General features: G+C 35.0%; 1 protein-coding gene across 1 annotated transcript in view; it reads left to right on the top strand.

Annotated features, from left to right (window-relative positions):
- Nucleotides 1-16231, top strand: part of LOC123663566 (TWiK family of potassium channels protein 18-like) — a 62680-nt gene extending 46449 nt beyond the window's left edge. The window contains exons 4-11 of the mRNA XM_045598239.1: nt 4080-4216; nt 6135-6236; nt 7471-7574; nt 10223-10341; nt 10684-10866; nt 11422-11511; nt 12620-12749; nt 15953-16231. Of these exons, the coding sequence (XP_045454195.1) occupies nt 4080-4216; nt 6135-6236; nt 7471-7574; nt 10223-10341; nt 10684-10866; nt 11422-11511; nt 12620-12749; nt 15953-16021 (934 nt within the window). The 3' untranslated portion in view covers nt 16022-16231. The remainder of the gene's footprint in view (nt 1-4079; nt 4217-6134; nt 6237-7470; nt 7575-10222; nt 10342-10683; nt 10867-11421; nt 11512-12619; nt 12750-15952) is intronic.
- The last annotated feature ends 210 nt before the right edge of the window (nt 16232-16441 follow it).

The following is a 16441-nucleotide window of genomic DNA, read 5'->3' as shown; positions in this document are numbered from 1 at the left end:
AGAACATGGCCTATTTTATCGCTCATGCTGTTCATTCACTTATACTCATTCACTTCTAAAAATATTATGACCACATCCCTATTTGCCTTATAAAAAAAGATATTGAAATGTCATATTCGAAAATATTAGTTATCTGTACTCTCGGAATTCGTATTTTGTAGTTTTTATGTGTTTAAAATGATAAATTGATATTTGTTTTTAGTGAAATAAATAGTAAATGGAGTTTTACAAATGTCCGTAAGCTAATATGTTGTGAAAGTGAGTGATAAATGAGGAAAAAACGTGAATTACGATTGACAGCGGTTTGTTTACCAATTAGGACTCTTCCAAAAAAACAAGATATAGTTAGTTTTATTTTTGAAGTAAAACTTCTTTACGGCATGCTAGAATTAGGGAGTAAGCTGGTAAATGCATGACGAGAGCGTTACGAAAAGCGTAATCGGGCGAGGCGAACGGAAGTTGGGAGGGAGATATAAGTTAGTGAAGATAGAGAGTTACGTTTTATAAGATGCACACTCGTTTTTTGTTATTAAAATAAAATATTAATTGTTCTTTTTTTATGGATACGCCATCGGATTAAGGCCGAAAGTCCACTACCATTAACGTCCATCGGCGAGACATCATGTTATGAGTTATGTATAATTCATAAAATGTTACGTAATGGTGTAACATATCACTTTTATGTTGATGTTTCTAATATATTTGTACCATTTTTTATATCCTCAAATATATACATATGAATGAAATATCCTTATGATCAACAATTTATATTTCCCGCTGAGCCGTGAGCGCGGAAGTCGTAACCTTTTCAAATGGGATAATTTTTCAGATTATTCTTATAAATTTTTCTTTGAAAGCTTTTTTTCTTTTTTTTTTGAAGTTATACTTCTTTGGCGCGGTAGGAAAATATGATGAGAGTAAATTTTTACGAAGCGCGCGCACACCGTCACGAAAAACCAACACCCTGTAGTTAGCTAGTCAACGAAGAAGAAGTTACCAACGTGAAGTTAGCTAACCAATGAAGTATAACTTCTTACGTGCGTACATCAGTACACACACGCTTTTTTTATTTAATTCGAATAATTATTTGAATATATATTTTCAATTTATTGTAACTTGTAAACTTATGCTGACACTAGACCTTTTCCTTTGCCTAAGGTTCCCTGGAAGACGCTTTTTAGCATTAAGGCCGCCTTTTGTACCTAATGATGCTTTGTTAGAATGTTTCTTTCTTTGATTTGTATTATTTCTGTTTTAACCGACTTCCAAAAAGGAGGAGGTTTTCAATCCGATTTTTTAAAAATGTGTGTTACCTCAGAACTTTTGAATGTGTGGACCGAATTTGATGATTTTTCTTTTAATCAAAAGGTATTGTATGTCATAAAGTCCCATTTAAATTTAATTGCGATTTTGAAGTAATTTTTGAGTTATATCTAATAATGCGTATTTCCGTGATTATTTTTTCGGCGACTTCCGTTGTATTATATATACCGCATAACTTGTCACTGGGTATACTGATTTTGATGATTCTTGTACTAGTAATAATCTGATGCTTGTCATGTGGTTTCATTTTAATTTAATCGAGTTTTGACAATTACTTTTGAGTTATATCTAATAATGCGTAGATATATACTTGACCGTTTTTTCGTCACCCTACGTAGTATACCTAATAATACCTTGAAACTTTTTATTGGATGCACCAATTTTGATGTTTGTTGTATAAATCAATAGTTAATATTTGTCATGTGGTCCCATTTAAATATGATCGAGATATAATAAGTACTTTTTAAGTAATCTTTGATGACACGTATTGACTTGACTATTTTTTCGTCTACTTACGTTTTATTACTTGTTGATGTAATTGAAGTCGGTTTTTTTTCGTTTGCCAGCAAACACAATTATTAGTGTACAAGTGTATTAGCATTATTATCAGGCGAAAACTACTTAACTGATCATCATGAAATTTTGTACGTATATTCTTGGAGGTATTGAAAGTAACATAGGATACTTTTCATTAAAAAAATGCGAGCAAAGCTGGTATGATTATAATTTTGTAAATGACTATTAAAAATGTTTTTGAACCCAAAAGCCACAAAGTTTATGATTGATTGAAAAGAATTTATTATTAAAATCTATTAAATCATTCGAGTGTCAAGTTTAAAAATTAATATGATTTAAAAACTAAATTCTTTCTGAAGTTTTAGGTCATTTACTCGTAACTAATGAGACTTCTAAACCGTCCGAAATGTCGGAATGAACTAAATCTAAAAATAAGTGGGTATTACGAGATTATTTCTAACGCTTGAATTTGTGTGATAAATGCAGCGTTTTAGTTGAAATTTTCTGAATATAGACCGGTTTGGTGTATGAATTCTTTACCTTCGCCTAAAGAGCGTTGAATTTTTAGCTCATTAGTGAATTCGCCGAATATAAGACTTTTTAGGCTTCTTACTGACCAACCGTTTATATTGTTGGTTGTAGAATTGGATTATAATAATAATAATAAATAATAATAAAATGAATTTATTGCCACATATATACAAGTTAAAATAACACGTTAAGTAAACATACATAAAAGAAACATGAAAAAATAACATACATTAAAACGTATTAAAATTTGACAAAATATAAAATATGAATAGGCAATAGGAAGTGCCTCAGCTTCAGCTGACACAGGACTAAAGTCCCATGCAGTGCTGTTTTTCAGCCACTCCCTTCGATTATTTATGTTATATTTGATTGCATATAAAACAAGATTACATTCCATATATCTTTGTCGTACACACGCACACACAGGCTTGTCAAAGATAAAGATAAATTGTGATAAAGTTAAATATATTCTTGTACATCAGTAATTTTATGATTATGATATTTTATGACTTTTTCTGTTATCTATATTTCAATCAAATATTCCTTATCTTCACGCCTATCAATTAAATTTAAAATTAAAGAGATCGCATCATAATTATTCACTCCGTGGTATTAACATCGGCTTGTAATTAAACCGCCAAGTTTGTCGACGCCCTTAGTAGTGAAACATGAGTAGCCGAGCAAGTTAAATACACAAAGCGTTTTAAACTAAAGTACGAATTGAAATTCTCAGTTGAAAACCTCATGTAAAGATTTCAAAGAGAATGCAGAGGTGCATATTATTTAGCAGACGGACATTTTAAAAACACATTAACAACATAGCAAGGTCTTTTGGAATGGAAATTTAACAGTGTTATTACTATGGCTGACTATTTAATCTGTGAGACAAAGGTCATTGGTTTCATCGTGGATATTTGAGACAGTTCTGTACAATATTAAATCGCTTACTGTTAATGTTGATATTTTGTTACAACTCTCCGTAAATAATGGCAATTATTTTTTAACTCCATAAGACCTTATCATCATCATCATCATCATCGTTAAGTTCGCGCTAAAAATGACGTGAACTCATGTGTGTTGCCCATAGTCACCACGCTGGGCAGGCGGGTCGGTGACCATAGGGCTGGCTTTGTTGTACCGAAAACGCCGCTGCCCGTCTTCGGTCTGTGTATTTCAAAGCCAGCAGTTGGATAGTTATCCCGCCATCGGTCAGCTTTTTAAGTTCCAAGGTGGTAGCGGTACTGTGTTATCCCTTAGTCGCCTCTTACGATACACACAGAAAAGTAAACGCTAAGACCTAAGAATATTTAAAAAAAAAACGAGCATGCTTTAGATGTGCTCTAACTAGCCCATTGGCGCAGTTTGTCATGATGCTGTTTGCTCTGGAGCTTGGAGGTTCGATTCTCAACTGAGTCATGATACATCATATTCATATTTGTCTATATACGTATTATTTATATGTTATCCATATAACATTAAATATTAAATAAAAATAGTTAAATCATCCAGCTGTTACTTATAACACAAGTATTAAGTTGCTTACCACAGGAACAAACGACCGTGTGTGAATGTTATAAGATATTTACATCTTAAAAGATTATACAGATTTATAGAAAAATCATTATCTAGAACATCGGCCAGTTCACGTAATGTGCCAATACTTCATGATTTTATCTTCTTGTATGATTTCTAAGTTTGTCTTGTTGCAGTATAAGCATGGAACTACAGCACTATCAGCGGAAAATCGTGGTGGCAGTCCGCCGCGGTTGGGACGGCGGCCGCTCGTCGAGACAGTGGAGTTTCTCTTCATCGTTTTTGTATTCGCTTACTGTTATTACCACGATAGGTAATTATTTTTCACAATCACTCCTGGCATACGGACTAATGTTGAGATCGTTCAACTGACGATTCTGCATGTTTGTCGGCAACCGTTGTCTGATACAGCAAAACTGTTAATTAGTATGGTTATACATGACCAATGATTTTCTTCCCATTTCTTAGACATTGAGAATCAGGATATAATGGGGCTGACATGTCTGTGAAGACAAAAACACAAAAAAAAAACTTAAAATAATGTTTTCGTAATTACTTCGTAAGTATATCAGCCAATTATTGGGCGTATGAAATGTCAAATAATTATTTGCATTTACTTTAGTTTGCTACACTTTTAGAAACGATTCAATTATATCAAATCCACAAGAACAAACATTTTATTTTATTGAGTAATACAAGACATAATACGGTACGCCATAACGTGCCATAAACATTGTAGGCCGAATATTATACACCCAAAACCGTAAACCGTGAACTAAGAGGGTAAACGTATTATTGCAGTCACATTGATGTGTCATATTTTACGGTCTACTCAAAGACCTTACCATAAATGGCCCATAAAACCATGTCTCATCCTATTCATTTCAGTAATGTATGAGAGACTATGGGAACTTTAACACGTGTGTATAAGGCTAATATGATCTGACGGATAAGGCTCCCTGATAGATAAAAGTCGATCGTACGTTTTTCTTTTTAACCGGCTCCAAAAAGGAGGAGGTTGCTCAATTCGACCGTATATACGTGTATATTTTTTAAGTGTGTTCGCGGATAGCTTCGTCGTTTATGTAACGATTTTGCAGATTTTTTTTATTAAAAAGGGAATATCCCAAAAGTGGTACCATAATAAAGAAACCAGAAAGAACTGACCCCTGGAGCTGTGAAAAAATTGAACTTCTAAGAAAACGCAATCAAAAGATACAACCGTTTATCCTGCAAATTATCGACACTCGAAGGAACCAAAACCTACAGGGTACTTTCCGTGAACTCAGAATCTTGAAATTTGGTACGAAGAAACGCCTTATAGCACAGATAAAAGAAAAATTGCGAAAAGCATACATTTTTAGTGACTTCATATGATAAAAATGTTATTTATTGTTTGTACGGAACCCTCGGTACGTGAGTCCGACTCGCACTTGCCCGGTTTTTTATTCATTATAGGATCTACATTATACATTCTAAATAGGTGATTACTTTTCATTAACCATAACGAAGAAGTGCTTTAACATTGATTTCATTTGCTAATAAATACTTTATTCGTAACTTGTGCCCAAGATAAACTTTATGATCAGCCTGATAGATCCCATGATTAATATTATAAGGACACTATAGAATTTATTGCGTGTGTTTGACATGGAGTCACCTGCCCGACCAAGATAAGCGCCAATTACAGTAGTTAAATGAAGTTATCAAACTTGTGTTTATTATATGGCTGACGTGGATCAGAACGTGGAAGAGAACTCCTGATTATTGGGGGTTTGAGTTTGTAGATTTAAGACTTCACCTTGTGATCGTTATAGCATAGTATAAAGCTAATGTCTTCCATCTATTTTTATAATAATAAAGGTGAGAGATTGTCTGAATGTATAAGAATATAAATGTGTCATTTAATTAAGACAAAATATCTAATTGGATCTAAATTAAATTATGGTCAGAGATATATTAGTGCGTAATAGCACAAGGCTATTTTGATCCAGAAAAAATATACGGTTCTTGTTCTCTTGCAATAGATTAGTACGTGAAGATCAACCTTTAGGTCTAATAAAAGAATAAAATACTTGTTTGTGGAACTGATTGTAATCAAATTCGATACGTAGATAGCTGGGCATCCATAGATTATTTTTAATCCCAACGCTTACATCGGAAATCATGCAAATATATATATTTATAGAGAAATGCACATATACACAGTAACATATCAATATTGATTTCAGGTTATGGTCACCTGAGTCCTCGTACAAATTGGGGTAAAATAATCACTATCTTCTACGCTCTTCTGGGAATGCCGTTGTTCTTGCTGTACCTCAGTAACGTTGGTAAGATCTATTAATTTTCCATTAAATACCGAAGATTGAACTGAATCTGAATGGGGGGGTGGGGGGGGGGGGGTTTAAATTATGCAATTAATCAAAAAAAAAAAAATCAAAGCACGGTTTCAAGAAGCGGGAGTCTTGGTTATGTCCGGAGATATACTAGAGTGGTAAACCAGCTCATTTTGCACCTGGTGGTGAGCAGTTATCGTAGCCTATGAATCAACAAAAGAAGTGTCGCAAGCAAGTTGCTGATTCTCTGGCATCCATACTCACCACTGGAACGTAATACTGATTAAGAGTACTAATTATATAGCTGTGATCGTTTGTAAAGTTGAGAAACATCCTTTTTGAGTTAGGCCAGGGGTGTTAAACTCATTGTGCCGGGGCCCGGAGGTTTTGCCCGGGCCTACCGCCGGGGCGAAGTGGTGAATGCTAGCGCGACCCCATCTCGCCCCACCCAGGCGGACGACTGCTCACACGTGGTGGTTTTTTAGTCAGTAAGAATCTGACATAACTCTCTGGCGATTGAGGGTACCCACGTAAACCACGTTACACCACGTAAAAAAAAACAAAAACTCAAGGGGTGTTAAACTCAATTTTGCAGAGGGCTATATATATTAAATTTAGAATGTGTATGTGGGTCAGATCCAAATAAAAAAAACGTAGTGTGAGCATTTTAAAATTTCTGTAAAGGAATCGAGTGAAGTCATGATTCTTTTTTCTTTGACAATTTGCGATCGCGGGCCGTACCTTTGACATTCCTGAGTTAGACTGTCTCGATACTGTAATTTTTATTTCTTTATATCCGAATCGAAAGCATCTTCCTGACAAATCATCGTCATTCTCAACTTCTTTGTTATCTTCTAAAAAATGACTTCTAAGCAAGCATAGGCTTAGAAAATCCCGTGAACGCCAGCTTTTATCAAAAACTGTTTTCCCGCGTCTAAAATGTATCTTTAAATATAGAAAGAAAGAAAGAAAGAAAGAAAGAAAGAAAGAAAGAAAGAAACACGTTTATTTGGGAGATCACACAAATCGCAGACAGTTTTTACACAAAAAGAATAACCATTAATATAGACTACAATAAAAAAGTAAAAAACAAGAAAAGAAAAAAGTCAATATCATTAAAAACAAATAAAAAAAGTTAAAAATCTAAAATTTCAAAAAAAGTTAAAAAAATGAAGTATAGTCGTACCCTTAGAACAGCGTACGACACACACTTTGCCTTTTTTTGCAGGTGAGCTGTTAGCTAGTTGGTTTAAGTGTATATATGCCCTGGTGTGCCTCTGTCGAGGATGTCCAGGATTTTCCAGGAGACGAGTGGTCCATTTGCGTCCACAGGTACAGTTTATGGTTATTATTCATAAATGCATTATTGCTTTCTTGTTTCAGCATTTGACAATAAAAAGAATTATTAAAATTAAGAATCAATTGACAAATTTCAAAATATAACAAATATAATGACAATAAACAAATGTATAGCTTAACCAAATTGTAACCACGTTTTAGCTTGTCATGGGTTGGAAATCGCTGATTTGATCCCCGGGGGGTTATCATGACAACCAATTAAATTGAGTCAACCTAAGACGACATGTTGGTGCAGCGGTCACAGCACTGACTGTTACGCTGGCAGTCACTAGTTCGATCCTCGACTACGAGAAATATTTGTAATGGCGATATAGATGTTCGTTGTATCTGAGTTTTGTGCTTGTGTATTGTGTGTGTTTCTGAACCCCTGACACAGACCCGCGCTGGCGGTCGCTGGTTTGATCCCCGCTCACGACAGATATTTGTATTGGCCATATATTTATTTATTTACTTTTAAAAGAATCGACAAGTTGCAACATGATATTCACGTTTAGACATGTATCAATCAATATTACTCTTAATAAAAACGTATTCACATAAATTCGTCTCACGTCAGAAGACGTATCTGTAATGAGATTGTAATACAGCATTATTAAACGGTTTTATTTAGCTCACCCCGTTTGTTTTATTTATTTTTTATTATTTATTCTTGGGTCAAATTTAGTAATTCAAATTTCACCCTCTTCCTGTCAACCGATTAATCTGAAATTTTGTATACACTTTGGATTTTGGTGACAATACAATTATGTTTATTCATTATCATTATAAATTCAAGATGGCCGCCGCTACAAAATGGCGGATAATTTATGTTTTATCAATCCCATCAATATGGGTATCAAATGAAAAGCCTCAACAAGCAGAATACAATATACTATAAAAAATTGAAATCCAAGATGGCGGCCGCTACAAAATGGCGGATAACGTAGGTTTTATCAATCCCATCAATATGGGTATCAAATGAAAGGGCTCAACAAGCAGAATACAATATACTATAAAAAATTGAAATACAAGATGGCGGCCGCTACAAAATGGCGGATAACGTAGGTTTTATCGATCCCATCAATATGGGTATCAAATGAAAGTGCTCAACCAGTATAATCAATGTACTATATAAAATTAAAATCCAAGATGGCGGCCTCTACAAAATGGCGGATAACTTAGGTTTTATCAATCCCATCAACATGGGTATCAAATGAAAGGTCTCAACAAGTAGAATACAATTTACTATACAAAATTGAAATCTAAGCTGGCCGCCGCTACCAAATGTCTGATAACAATTTTTTATCAATCCCACCAATATGGGTATCAAATAAAAGGGCTTGACAAGAAGAATACAATGCACTATACAACCTCAATATTTAAGATGGGCCTTGCAATAATGAAGCACTAAATGAATTAAACAGAATGCGAAATAAAAACTAAAAACAAGAAAATAAAAATAGGTAAAAAAACTTTTTAAGTTAAACGGTTTTATGTTAAACATACATTGCAATGTTTAAGATAAATGTACTAAAAACCAAAAAATAATAAAATAGATACAGTCGTGGGAATTATAAACATATGCATAGACTAGACTAAAATAAAACCGTGGGGCACGTCAATTGTACTAGCCTGTTGGCGCAGTTTGTAGTGACCCTGCTTTCTGCTCCGAGGGTTGTGGGTTCGATTCCCACCCCTAGTCTGGGTGTAATATAAATATTTATTTATATATTTATATATGTATTATTTATAAGTATGTTTATCAAAAAAAAATATGTAGCTATATACCAGTCGGCTGTAACCTATAACACAAGCATTAAGTTGCTTACTTTAGGAACAGACGACCGTGTGTGTATTGTGTAAATATTTATTTATATTATTTATTATTATATTATTTATTGTCTACAAATTATCGACTTAATGTGCGATAGAAGAATCGTTTAATTCGTCGTTAAAATAGGCAGTTGGCCCGCAGACGGTGAGGAAATTACTTACTATTTTCTTGCTCATGGAAATTCCAATAGTTACATACACTCCATGTAAATAAAAGAGATGTTTCAACTAGTTTATCGTTGGACATTCACACTGCTGGCTGGCGAGGAATCGTTTCACTGCTCGTAGTTTGTCTTTAATCGACAAAACATATGATAAAAGTACTACTCGCTCACCACTATGAAACCCTAAAACTCGCTTATAATCGAGCTTGCTAGCTTGTTTCCACATTCTAGCCCTACTTATCACACGTCCATCTTTGTCGGTTGAACAACTGCATAATTATAGTGTAACATTACAAAACAAACATTTTAATCAACGATTGTAGACAATTGACGTGCCCCACGGTTTTATTTTAGTCTAGTCTATGCATATGTTTATAATTCCCACGACTGTATCTATTTTATTATTTTTTGGTTTTTAGTACATTTATCTTAAACATTGCAATGTATGTTTAACATAAAACCGTTTAACTTAAAAAGTTTTTTTACCTATTTTTATTTTTCCATCATCTTCGATATTATCATATGCTTATTATTACATGTGATGTCAGTGAGAGTCATGGAATTTAATCAAATTATATAGATAGTAAAAATTACTATAGCTTAAAGATTTCAATTGTAAATAACCATGAGTAATATTTATTTTAGTTTGAACTAAGCGAAGCGGAGAGCATAGAGAGGCCAGCTGCCTGGCGTTCGGGTTACACAGACTCTGACGTCACTCCAGAGTACAGGCTACCTTCACGTCCACCGGATTACATACAAAGGCAAGTTAGACATCATAACCAATCTTTATCTGTTAGAAAGCTGCAATTCGTTACTGTTTTTTAATCCTCTAGTAGATGTTTTTTATACCACTATGCGTAGGTTAAGCGTACGCGCTTGATAATAAGCTGTTGTTGTCGTTTATGGACGTCTGAAATATCCCAAGCATCGCAAGCACGTAACAATAACATTACGATACTTGACAGTTGTATTCTTTAACTTTGAACTTTAGCAAGATTGGGGTATTCCCTCAGTTAGTCTGCTCCAGATTTTGAACAAAATATTTCCAGTTCTGCCCTATGTCTGAAAATCCTATAATAATACTCTGAATTACTTTATTACAGACGAGCGTATGTTAGGAGTGTCTCAATGCCGCAGCCATATTTACTACGACCGCGACCCGAGGTCCGCGGTTGGTCGGAGCCGGTTCACCATGACAGTCCTGACACGAGTGAATTCAGTTACGTGACCTTCGACGCCCAAACCATCACAGTCCCCATCAGCGTCTGTGTGGCTATCATGGTGGGGTGAGTGGGAAACTGCTTCTTTATCTGTTACTGCATTATAAAGGGATTTATAGCAGTGAACGGAACCATAACCTGACACAAGCTGTAGCGTGCGATCACCTGATGGTAATTGGATATCCTAGCTGTCAATAGGGTCAATAGGGACATCTGCTACACCAAGAGCATGGCAAGCGCGTTGCAGACTCTATCCCCGACTCCCTCCCGGAGCTCTGACTATCTCACTCACAACAGGAAAACAACCAATCTGGAGAGCAATCATATTTGGCCGTAATCTTCTGTAACGTCGATATACTTTATCAGTTGGGCAGCTTTTAATTGTGAGCAAAGTATTTGTTGGTATGCTCTACCTCAATTAAGCAGTAGTACGAGCCGGCCGAGTAGAATAGCACCACTATAGACGGACTAAGGCCAATGTACAAGTACAAAACTCTTGACATAAGTATTCTATGCATACTTGGCCGAATTTTCTATCAGCTTGTAACGATGGCGGTTAAAGTGATAAATAAAAAAAGTTAACATGTTATGGTTTCAAGAAATTTTATGTATAAATTTCAGATACCTTATGTTTGGTTCCGTGATTTTCGGTCTCTGGGAGAAGTGGGACAAGTTGGACGGCGCGTATTTCTGCTTCATATCGCTTAGCAGGTATTGTCGAATATGTATTGGATTCATATTTACATTTTGTCATACTAGTTTAGTAAACCTATTCCGCTGCATTACCTGAAGCTATCTGCTAGCTCTGGCTCTGGCCATATTCACCACAGGAACACAATACTTCTTGGGATCAGTATTATTAAGCTGTGATCTTCTGTAAGGTCAGGTACTTCAGGTACTTCCCCAGTCGAGCTACTTCATACTTGGGCAGGATGTTTTCTGCTTTGGTCTTCTTCTATTTGTTCTATCTTAATGAAAAAGCTTTTCTAGTATTAAGGAATTATTAAAATACTTTAGTATCTTTAGATTTTATCGATTGCAAACAGTTATAAGAATGTAACTCAATAGAAAATTTATACAATGAAATTAAATCAAACTAAACAAAACATACATTCGCATGCATTCAGCCTGTATCATCCCACTGCTGGGCAAAGGCCTCTTTCTCCACGAAGGAGAAGGAGAGGAGCCTGATCCACCACGCTGCTCCAATGCGAGTTGGTGGATGTTTCCTAATATGAGTAACGATCGCTATCAGGTATTCATCATAACAACCGGGACCGACGGCTTAACGAGACCGGCTAGGTGTCCCACAAGAATAGAATTCCAAACCGCAAAGGAATATGTATGATTTTATTTTTGTGTTACCCACACATTAGGAATTCTAAACATTTTTGAATATCATATCAAAAATTGACCGCTCCAGCGGGGATATGGAACCGTAGGGAACTGTTGTAATATGAAACTTTGAATAGTTATGGGTTTCTGTAAAGAGCTCACTATAGACGGCGCCACGGTTCGCTTAAACCGAAAATAAAATCATCATATCAAAAATTTCGATCTAGCGGGTACATCGTTCCATAGCTTAATTGGCTAGAGCGCCGACACGGTCAGTCGGAGACGCAGGTTCGATCTCCACTGGAACGGTCAATTTTTGATATGATATTCAAAAATGTCCGGAAAGGAATATTTATACAAATACAAATATCCATCCCGAGCGGGATTCGAACCCGCAAACTGTCGTTGAGGCGACTACTCGCACCATACCACCAGAGCGGTAGTCAACCAAGCCGCGCCTATAAGTGTCGACTGCCGTCACCAGCATCGGCTTCGGCGACTTCGTGCCGGGCGAGCGCGTGTACACGCCGCGCATCGAGACGTCGTTCATCGTGTGCTCGCTGTACCTCATGCTGGGCATGGCGCTCGTGGCCATGTGCTTCAGCCTCATGCAGGTGAGCCGCTGCTGTCGTTGCTGTTGTTGTTGTTGTTGTGGTTGTTGTTGTTGTTGTTTTGATAACTAGTCAAACTTTGCCCTTGGATATAAGGGTTTTTTCTGATATATAAAATTCTCGTGTCATGGTGTTAAACATTGAACTCCTCCGAAACGGTTTGACCGATTTTAATAAAATTTTGTGGGTATATCGGGTAGGTCTGAGAATGCAGAGATGCTGAGAGGCCAACATCTATTTTTCATACCCCTAAGTTATAAAGGGGGAGATTAAGCGGGTTAATAACATATATGGCAAAGAAACGTTTGCGGGGTCAGCTAGTATGTATATAAAACTATTTATAATTAAAATTAAGAACTAAATAAAAGATGAGAAACGTGTTACCGATTTGGAGGCTGCTATATTTCTGATTCTCACACAGTATGTTACATTCTTAAAAACAAGTCCGGGAATTAATTAACCTCTATGTTTAGTCTTTGTTCTTAATATTATGAACTGCCCGGTGGCAATGCTAAGTCAGCGGAACAGTTTCGTAGTAATCTAAGATGGCGGGCCGGCGTGCATGTATAACTACCTTTTTGAAGTAAAACTTCTTTAAGCACGCTTGATTTGCGAGTGAGGTGAATGCGTGACGGGAGCGGTACGAAGTGTGATCGAGCGAATTGAACGAAAGTTGAGAGGGAGATATAAGTTGGTGAAGATAGAAAGAGAGAGAGTAACATTTTGTATATTACTGTAGGAGAAACTAAAGAAGTTTTACTTCAGCCGTGTGGTCTGCCTAAATTTGTAATATTATTGTCATTAAATTTATTTTATTTATTGATATTTTTGCTACATTTTTTTTATATCACCAAGTCAGCAAACAGCTGTACGACTCACCTGATGGTAAGCGATTACCGTAGCTTATAGACACCTGCAACACCAGAAGCATCGCAAGCGCGTTGCCGACCCAATCCCCAATCCCCCCAGGAGCTCTGACTTTACCCTTTCTGACTTTGAACCTTAACTTTCTTTTATTATTGCTGATTTTTTTTATTATTTTTTATTATAAATGATATTAATTTTCACTTTCGTTAAGTGTGTGTACCACCCTTATGGCGAAATAAATGTTTTCATTTCACGTCATTTCAATAGTTGCCATTTTTTACACCTTTGTCTAGTTATTGGGACTCGGTACGGCGGCGAAGTAACTAACCGTAAATTTATCAGCGAGTACCGTCTGTTAGGAAATAGGATTTGGAGTATCGACCAAAGTAGATTGGAAAATTGTCTTCTGAGATATATTAAGCTTACAGAAATCTAATATATAAAATTCTCTCGTGTCTGTCGCGGTGTTTGTAGTTAAACTCCTCCAAAACGGCTTGACCGATTCTCATGAAATTTTGTGTGCATATTGGGTAGGTCTGAGAATCGGACAACATCTATTTTTCATTTCCCTAAATTTTAAGGGTATTCCACCCCAAAATTATTTTTTTAGAAAAAATTTTTTAATTTTTTTTTATGATACAACATTAAAAAATACATACAACCCTAAATTTTCAACCCTCTACGATCAACCCCTATATTTTATTTGTTATTTATAAACTTTAATTTTTTTGGCAAGATTTTTATTTTTATTTTGTCATGACTAAGAATAAAAAAAATTATATTACTCTTAATTTTCCACCTCTCTACGATCAACCCCTATTTTTCCATCGCAATTTTTATTTTTTATTATTTTTAATATTTTCCTTTAATTATGATTTTATTCTCAATTTAATTTGATCTCATGCCTTCGCCGGTCGATAAATCGATCAGTTCTCCCCGCTAGATGTCTACCGTTGTCATCTCTCATCCAGCAAACACACGGAGTAGGGATGAGAACGAAGCCGGTCTCCTGTCTTACTCACTATACCGTTTTCGGCCATTTTTTTTTTTTGTTTTATTTGTGTATCGATCGTAGCAGTGACTGTTATACGTATTATTTTAATTTTTCCGTGCACTAAATAAAGCATACTTTCATTGTCTACAATGCTTTCGATTATAAGTAAATCCCCGCACACTTATAGTAGATAGTTTATTGGCAAAACGTTTACCGGGTCAGCTAGTAGTATTATATTATTATTAAATTTACGTATGTGTTACTTATTTTTGCTCTGTTATTAAAGGTTATTTTGTTATTTGAGGAGTTAGAAAAATTGAATTAATTATTTCTTTACTACTTATTTCCTTACGAGATATAATCGGTCAGTAGAAATGGTTTATCGGTTAGCAACTTATGGCTGAATTTCATTTCTCAAACAATCAGATATGTGTGTATACGATACGACCAGATATACGATACGACCGTGCTCCTATGCCAATATTCTTTTAACATATTCAATATTATTTTTGTGCTATAAAAATTATATTCTGGTCTAGCTATTTTTGGGTCGGGTGTTTTAAACGTACATTTAGAGAGCACGTGAAGTGACTGTAACACTTAATAGCTATTACAACTTTTGATTGGTGTAACAAAGCTGTCTTAAAGGTTATTTTATCGGAGATGCCATCAGTGTATTAACGAGGCTCACGCAACCAGAAGGGAGAAGGGAAGATAGCGTGCGCTGTGTCATCAGCTACACGCTTATTCATAAACCTAATAGAAGGTGTTTGAAAATTAATTTATAATTTTTCTTTTACTAAATGGAGACAATCAATAACAAAACATATATAGAGAAGTTGGGAAAATATACGACTACCCACAATTTAATAGTTTTTTACTTACTTGACTTCTATCTTTAAGCCATCTCTTTTACTCAGCTTAAGATGTTTCAAAATCAAAATAAAAAACATCTGTATTAAAATAGGCTTCAAAATCATCTTCGAATCGTTATTTTACAAATTAACATTTCAATCATTTTTAAAAGTGAAGTTACTTACGGTTAGGAATGGAGATTCTGCAGAGAAGAACTGGCAAGAAACTCCGCAGTTACTCTTTTATAACTGTGATAGGTAGTATAATGCATGAAATGAAGCGTCACGCATCTCTATTATTTATGTAAACCTGCACCAAATAATAACAGCAATTCATTTCTGTTTAATACAGACTTTAAATTTTTCCCAGACAATTTAAATATAATTTGTGGAAATTTCAATGTAGTTTTTTTTTATGGCCATTTAAATTTAGTTTAGTTGGTGTGATTACTTTAAGTAACTGTTATGCAGTATAAAATATTTAATTTCAGGAACAAGTAATTCACTACTACGCTGGCTTGAAGAGAGCCCTCAAACGTATCTGTCGCTGCAAGAGATGACGTTCAACTGCCAACTAGTTGAAATTATTACTAGAATTTAATTTTAAATTTAAATATATATAGCAGTACTCCTAATTATTATAAAATTATTTAATAGTTTTTAATATGAATGTTATAAACGATAAAGTAAAGACGTGTTTAATTAACATTTTATAAATGAAATGTGTTTTAAAATATAAAAATAGGTTCTATGAAAAAAATATAAATAAAGTTTTTCATGCTGTATTGTTTTTCATTATTTTTACTTATATATTTACGAGATTAAAAAATATATGTCACATACATTGATAATCGTATATACTACTTTACTACAACTGTTAACTTTACGCCATTTTTAGCGCGAACTTGTGGAGGCCTATGTCCAGCAGTGGACTGTGATCGGCTGAAATGATGATGATTATGATGATAAACTACTTTATG

Source organism: Melitaea cinxia, chromosome 20 (genome assembly GCF_905220565.1).
Source record: "Melitaea cinxia chromosome 20, ilMelCinx1.1, whole genome shotgun sequence".
Lineage (NCBI taxonomy): Eukaryota > Metazoa > Arthropoda > Insecta > Lepidoptera > Nymphalidae > Melitaea > Melitaea cinxia.
This window is presented reverse-complemented; position numbering and strand designations above follow the sequence as displayed.